Source organism: Penaeus vannamei, chromosome 1 (genome assembly GCF_042767895.1).
Source record: "Penaeus vannamei isolate JL-2024 chromosome 1, ASM4276789v1, whole genome shotgun sequence".
In the NCBI taxonomy this organism is placed as follows: domain Eukaryota; kingdom Metazoa; phylum Arthropoda; class Malacostraca; order Decapoda; family Penaeidae; genus Penaeus; species Penaeus vannamei.
Genome location: NC_091549.1, coordinates 51,854,403 through 51,862,428, shown reverse-complemented (window position 1 = coordinate 51,862,428; position 8,026 = coordinate 51,854,403). Strand labels below are relative to the sequence as shown.

At 36.0% G+C, this 8,026-nt stretch overlaps 1 protein-coding gene across 9 annotated transcripts in view; it reads left to right on the top strand.

The window, feature by feature from the left end:
• Positions 1-5,135, top strand: part of mtm (phosphatidylinositol-3-phosphate phosphatase) — a 31,889-nt gene extending 26,754 nt beyond the window's left edge. For all 9 annotated transcript variants that reach the window (XM_070124811.1, XM_027359138.2, XM_070124761.1 and 6 more), the window contains 8 exons: positions 189-338; positions 533-699; positions 1,024-1,154; positions 1,649-1,824; positions 1,933-2,040; positions 2,214-2,398; positions 2,585-2,786; positions 2,968-5,135. In XM_070124811.1, coding sequence (XP_069980912.1) covers positions 189-338; positions 533-699; positions 1,024-1,154; positions 1,649-1,824; positions 1,933-2,040; positions 2,214-2,398; positions 2,585-2,786; positions 2,968-3,102 — 1,254 coding nt within the window. In that variant the 3' untranslated portion in view covers positions 3,103-5,135. The remainder of the gene's footprint in view (positions 1-188; positions 339-532; positions 700-1,023; positions 1,155-1,648; positions 1,825-1,932; positions 2,041-2,213; positions 2,399-2,584; positions 2,787-2,967) is intronic.
• Positions 5,136-8,026: the final 2,891 nt, after the last annotated feature.

The window sequence follows — 8,026 nt, the reverse complement described above, 5'->3', positions numbered from 1 at the left end:
CCCTTTATTATAGTCTTTTCGAAATTGCTATAGTTAGTTGACACATAGCAACTGTCACCCTTCACCACCCTTTAATATACCTTCCCATAGTGCTATATGACCTTAGATGTCTAGCACATTTACTTTGCTTTTTAACCATTTACCATTAACCATTCTTGTAGCCTTAACAATTGATACATGCAATTCAGGGACTGCCCAATGAATCTTGGCGCATCACGAGATTAAATGAGGACTACGAGCTCTGTGAGACGTACCCTGCTGTGTGGGCCGTGCCAGCAGCTGCCTCAGACACAGACCTGCGCAATGTGGCAGCTTTCAGAAGCAGAGGAAGAATCCCGGTATGTTTGAATGTGAGAGAAGTTGCTATGATAAACAACATGGAATGAAATGTCCAAAAAATTTCAAAGTAGAGTAGGTTACATAGCAAAATACTAGAATTTCTTTCTTTCATTCCTTATTCTTTTCCTTTTCAAATTCATGTTTAAGCATTTTAGGTAAAGTCTCAGTACCATCTTTATTTCTCTTTCTAAAGGTCCTGAGTTGGATTCATCCTGAGAGCCAGGCCACCATCACCAGGTGTGCTCAGCCCCTGGTGGGTGTGAGTGGGAAACGCAGCCGTGATGACGAAGCTTACATTCAACACATTATGGATGCCAATGCACAGAGTCACAAGATCTTTATCATGGATGCAAGACCAAGGTGAGTAGAATTAAAATAATATTATGTATGAGGCTGTATATGTTCATCTTCCTGTAATTTCTGAAACAATATTTATTTATGGATAATTTTTAACTGGTCAGAGTTTTGAACAATTGCTTATTTGAGTATCTATATTGAACTATTAAAAAAAAAAATACAGGAAATCAGCTTGTCAGTTTTCAACAATTCATATGTGATTGTACATCTAAAAGGTACTGTGCCACTCTAATTTTTTTTATTTCCTTATTCCTCCTTCTTTCTTCTTTTTCTTTTTCTTTTTTCTTTATTCTTGACAACAACATCATTTTCCTTTTTCCCTAACAGTGTAAATGCTGTTGCTAATAAGGCTCGGGGTGGAGGCTACGAGAGCGAAGACGCCTACCAGAATGCTGAAGTCCAGTTCCTTGACATTCACAACATCCACGTCATGAGAGAATCCCTCCGCAAGCTGCAGGGTATGTTGGGAAGAGAGTTGGTATTGTTGTTAAGTGTTTTTTGCCTTGTTTATATACTGATTGTGCTATTTGTATGGAGAGGGGGGGGGAGGGGCTGCAGTTTAACTTAGTGAATCCAGGTGTCTTTGTGGTTAACATAGTCCGTGCATTAAGTTCCCTTGAGTGGCTACTCTTCCGGATTTGTGGGTGGGTGGATTGTAAGCCTGACCAGCAAAACCACTTATTCATGGTAGCGCTTTTCTGGGGATACATTTTTCCTGTATTGCCATTTTCCGAGGACTATATTTGTCATTTGTTTTGTTATGCTGTATGAAAATGGTAATGAATTGTTTTCATTAAGCCAACTCCATATTATCTCTCCAGGTAGTTACACTATGAGCAGTAACAATAGCTTTAAGTAACATTGTGTTGTCTTTTTATATGTTGAACAAGATGTCCACATCACCAGGATCCAAAGTTTTAAGGAGGTCGCACAATTCTTTTCATCATTCCAGAGGTGTGTTACCCACACATTGACAATGCCCACTGGCTAAGTAATCTTGAGGCAACGCACTGGCTAGACCACATTAGGTGTGTTTTGAGTGGAGCCCTAAGGATTGCAGACAAGGTCGAAAGCCTCAAGACCAGTGTTGTCGTTCACTGTTCTGATGGATGGGATCGCACAGCTCAGGTGAGATTTTGCAATGTCTGACATTTATTTATATGTGTGCAACAGCTCATCTATTCATTCCTTATAAAATACCTTTCTTAATCAATAGGCCTTTTTTACTTTCATCAGTTGACAGCTTTGGCCATGCTGATGCTGGATGGATACTACCGCACCATTCCAGGCTTTGCTGTTCTTATTGAGAAGGAGTGGCTCAGTTTTGGCCATAAGTTTGCCCAGGTGAGTGCCAGAATGTCTTGGATGTTTTAGATTGATAAACTTGCATCATATTGTAATCATTTGATGGCGAAATTTAATCTGATATATCTGCTCCATTTGTCTTCTTCTTACAAATTATGCCACTATAAAAACAACAGTCACACAATTCCCCCCTCCCTATCTTCACCACACAGCGCATTGGGCATGGAGATGACCGGCATCAGGACGAGGACCGGTCACCAGTCTTCCTGCAGTTTGTGGATTGTGTGTGCCAGGTCATGAAGCAGTTCCCTCATGCATTCCAATTCACGGAGGATTTGCTCATCACTGTCTTGGATCACTTGTATTCCTGTCTTTTCGGGACTTTCCTTTATAACAGGTAAGAGGTGATGACTCTTTTTCAGCCTTATTTTCTATCTTTTTCCATCTCCCCCTCCTTTTCATTGCTCTTTGTTATCTTCTTTGCATTCTTTTTCCTCATTTCGTCTTTTTCCATTATTGGCAGCATGTATCAATTTTCTGCCCATATGTTCTCTGTATTCTCCCCTTTTCTTTCCCCCAACAGCGAGAGAGAGCGAATGGAAAAGGAAGTCAAGACCAAGACGGTGTCGCTATGGTCACTCATCCTCAGCAATCCTTCGGACTTCGAGAATCCCCTTTATAACCCCGCCACCCGCCACCACGTTCTCTTCCCCCTCACTTCAATGCGCCACCTGTGCCTATGGGATAAGTACTACTGCCGCTGGAACCCTTCCATGCGCCCACAGGTACTAGATGATGTTTTTTTTTTTTGTAATGCCTTCTGGTTTATATATCAGAGCTACATCTTGGACACAAACATACAAATATACACATACAAAAACTAGATACAAAATCAAATAGAACAAGATCTGTTATAATGACATGATGAAGAAGAAGTATTAAAAATCGCTGTTTCCTGTTTTTCAGGAACCAGTTCATATCCGCTTCAAAGAACTGCTCCATGTCAAGGGCCAGTTGGAGAGAAGAGTTGATGAGCTTCGGAGGGAACTGGCAGCAAGGCAGACGCATGACTCTCCACGTGTGACTTCTGCCATTGTTTAATATCCAAGGAGGCTAATCAGAAGCTAGCTAATTTTTTTTATGGATGAAGGAGTGATTATGTGAATTTATTTTCCATTTTTTTTCCCATTTTGAGAGGGACAGTGGAGGGGAAAGATTGACCAAACCATTGAGGGCTGTCAAAATGATGGAGAAACATAAAACTAGATTTCTTTTTCTCTTTTCTTTTTACATGGATTAAACCCGCCTCGTACAAAGAAGGGTGATGTTAAATATTCATTCTAAAATGAATATCATGAATAGTACTCCAGTTCTTGGGCATGATTTTCACAATAGAATTATTTGAGATTCATAAGAATTTTTGTTATGGTAATGGACTTTTTTTTTTACACATATATATTTACGTAATATCTGAATGACATAGCCATAAATAAAACCGCAGGTGCATGTAAATCCAGTGTCTAGAAAGGTTCTTGATTAGCCACAGTTATGATTTAGACTGGCATTTTTTAGTATGTCAAATATATGAATCCTTTTAGATTGTTGCATGTTAAAGATTATCTTTCATGGAGTCTTTTTTGCTCCAAATACAGTCATCTAGGTTTTAAAACATTAGTTACAAGTACTCTAATGTAGAAAAGGTAGGCATGAGAATGAATATCTTCACAGTGTAAATGTACTTGTCTGGTTTTTATTGTATCTGTGTCAGAAATATTTGTATTTCTGACAAAATTATAATCAAAACCAGATGAATATCTTTTGCACTGTGAAGATATACATTCTTATTCATGCCTCCTCAACATCTGTCACAGTAAACTATGTTCAAGTACTGTGATATATTGTGTTTAAACCTATGAGAACCCCTCTTCCCCTCCCTCTCCTTACCCTCGTGAACCCCTCAGAGAATGTTCAAATAGTCCAGATGTAAACACAGGTGTATTTGTGCCTCTGTTTTTATAAATGATTCCTTTTTTTTATCATTATTATTATTATCATCTTAGAGGACCAGATAACTTTGATATATATACAGTATATAATATATGAATATATATATATGACAGTCTCGCAGTTTCTGTTTTCTTTTTATGTTCTTTCTTTCTGTCATCAAGGGTAAGGAAACACCCTAAAAATCTTGTAAACAGAGAGAGAAGAAGAAAAAGTGACTGCTGGTGCTTTCGTAGTGAGTTAATCCTCGTACCATGGTTTATCAAAATCAGTCGTTCATTAACCACAAGACAAGACATTCAGGTTGGAGCAACGACAGAAAGATTACAAATCATTCAAGAGATTAGTATGTGCTAGGATGTTCCTGTTGATCGTTTGTAAATAGGAGTGTGTACGTGAAGAGAGTGCATGATCGGTTGCAAGTTGAAGATATACAAGGCAGTTGCTGATTGTGGCATTTGTCACATGTTTGTGACTTTTTTATGACTTTTGTCTGCAATAGGAAATGATTGACAGAATGAGCTGGTGTTGATGTGGACTTCCTTTTTGTCTGTCCACTCATAGTTATATTATATTGAATGTTTGATATGTTACTGTATTCATATTCAAAGAGGATTGAGTGGCAACACAAGGCACAAATTCCTTGCCATTTTCATTATTATTGCATTAATAACCTTTAAATATGGAAAATTGAAAGTACAGAAGGCATGCCTTAATTATGTTATTCTTATCAAAGCTTCAAAGCATGACAATGTATGTTAACAATAAGGAAGATATATTGTTAGAACTCACTAGTCTATAAAACAGATTATAGGTATATGGTTACCTTTTTTATTGATTGCCCCAATGTTGATTAAGTACTGATGTATAATTTATCTTTTTTTTCTTCTCATTCAGAACATTCATTGTTTAGTTTTTCTCTGTTTTAAATTGTGAGTACTGTAGAAGCTGCGTATGTTAAAAGTTAATTGCAGCAGACGAGTACGAAGTCAAATTATGTACAGTATGGTACGCATATGGGGATAATCTTGTTGTATGATAGAATCGTTATTAGATACCTTCACATATATTATGCAACACAATTTTGAATATTCAATTTTTGTATACAAATAAAAACATACAAATGTGAATCTTGTTTGAATAGTTTAAACAGTCCTTTTTTCTAGTTTGAGAAAAAAATGCTCTCGGTTTTTTCTTGTGAGTATTTTTGAAAGTTTTTGTAGTGGTTCCTTAACATCTTTATGTAGCATAACTGTTTTTTTATTTAATTAATTTATTTATTTTTTATCATAACATCTAACTTTGTTAAAAATCACCCCATGCCATTTTATTGTTTTATGCTCTATGCATATTACAAATATTTGTCTCGTTTTTCTCTCCCTCTGTCTTTCTTTCTTAGTCCTTGTATCTTTGTATGGTTTATGTTTTTTTCAGCAAAGGTTCCCAACCAGCATTCCACTCTGCAATCACTCGCTCTCGCTCTAACTTTCACTCTCTCACTCTCACTCTCTCTCTCTCTCTCTCTCTCTCTCTCTCTCTCTCTCACTCTCACTCTCACTCTCACTCTCACTCTCACTCTCACTCTCACTCTCACTCTCACTCTCACTCTCTCTCTCTCTCTCTCTCTCTCTCTCTCTCTCTCTCTCTCTCTCTCTTCCTTTTTTCCTCTCTCATGTCTCTCCTTCTCCCTCTCCCTCTCCCTCAATCTCTTCCTATCTCCTCCCACTTCATCTCTCCTTCTCCCTGTACCTTCATATGTCTCTGTCTGTATGTTATTTTATTATCAGGAATATTCTATCCTTAATGGCATTTACAAGGCGGATTCCTTAAGGACGAACCTATCAAATCGTCTGGATATGATATCAGTTTTTTGTGTGTATCCTTTGCTTACTGCATATGGGTTAGTGTGGTAGGATGCAGACCACATATCTTATGATTTCCTAATGCCCAGAAATATGAAGTGTTGTCCTTCTTAATACGCATATATGTAGTATAATGGATCGAATACGCTTTTAAAACCAAAATTAGTTTGGTATATCCAATTGTCTTAGCTGTTACAGTGGTACTAGTATAGAATTAGTATATACTGTAATTCGAAGTCCATTGTACGCAGAGAAAAGATAAAGGGTTAGATATGAGTTATTTCAAGAACAATTAATTTCTACCCTTTTATAACACCAATGCATAACGGTCGTTATTCGCTGATGTAATTAATACCTAATGCTTCTACTAGTAGTACTTACTTTAGCTACAACGACATTCAACTCTCTAGGTACTGCTAATATTCTACAACTCTCGTCTTACAACCATACCTACGCCATCATTCCGTACATAATCTAGACCATGCATTTACTCAACGAACTACGTTGTTATGCGACTCGCGATAACTTTTAATTCTTAGTCCATGTAACATAGAGATCCTTAGGGTTTAATGATAGTTCCTCAAGTACAACTGTTCGGCAGATCGAAGAAGCGAGGACAGGCACATTCTAAATTCCTTGATTTTCTTCAGCTTTAAAACGAAGACAAAATAAGATATGGAAACCCATTTCTCTCGAGAATCACATGAAATAATAATGTGAAAGTATCGTGATCTATGTTTTGGATTCTATTGTTTCGTGTTTTTTTCATAGTGGTGTCATTTAGTATTTCCAGTTGTCAAAATGAGCCAGATTCAGTCGTGGAAATGCGTCCGACAATGCTGAATTAGTGTAAAGAATAGAGATGAAAAGAAGTAGATTCAAAATTTTACTTTTAATTTACACTGTTGCTGTTAGTGGAATATAACGAAAAAAAAATGTAAGTAACATTCGGAAGTATGTATTGAAATACCCTCCGTAGAGTTACTGTTAATATTATTTTTATCGTTATTATCACTTTACTCGGTCTGTGCGGAATTTAAATAAATTCGGGGTGAGTAACTGATTCAACATACACAGTGTTCACATGCAAAGTCTGTTAGATTTAGAAGTAACTAATATATGCCTAAGAAGTTTAATAAAACAGTTAACATACACGAATCCAAAGATCGTGGTGACGGTATTCTGAAATTAAGACAATATTTACTTAATCGTAGACAGTTTCAGTGGATAGTAATAATAATAATAATAATAATAATAATAATAATAATAATAATAATAATAATAATAATAATAATAATAATAATAATAATAATAATAATAATAATAATAATAATAATAATAATAATAATAATAATAATAATAATAATAATAATAATGAAATATTTCATTCATGTTTTTGACAAATTAACGTAGTTTTTGGCTTACTGTTCAAAGGAAATTAGGTTAGTGTGAGTTGGAAAAATAGTCTCAATAAATGATAATAAACTTATTGTGGTTTAAGTTGCCAAAGAAAGAGAGAAAAAAAAGGTTACAGGTTACAATTTCACTATGAACTCCTCAGTCTTTTAACTTCATGATAAGGCTGTATACGGGTTTATTTTAAAGTGAGGCTAAGTGCACCCTCTTTCTCTTTATACTAAGATTTTCTCCTCTCTTAGTTACTGTGGTATCAGTTGCCTCACTAACCTGGACAATCTTTCCTTCATGCATTAACAGAGGGTCCACATAATGCAAAATCTGGTGTGATGTTATGATTATTTCCCCAATCCTTTCAATATCTGGATCTCTGTACTTTCGTCCTCTCGACCTTCCCTTTAACAAAGCAAAGGCGTTTTTAGTTACAGTTCTTGTTCGTGATAATCTTTTGTTAAATGGTAGTTGATTTGCAGTTAATATTCCCAAGTTTCGGAATAGCGCCATCAAGTGTTGGTGCAAGGCAAAAGCCGAGTTTCCAGCCATAAACAAGTAATCAGAAAGAAACCAAGGCCTTTGATTATTTTCCACACCTTGATTATTTTGTACACTTTAGTTGGTTTAGATACTCTACTTTAGATACTCCACATTTACACTATGGGCAGAGCCTGGAAATCCTGCTGGTATATAAGGGATTTTTTATTATTATTATTTATCTATTTATTTATTTATTTATTTATTTATTA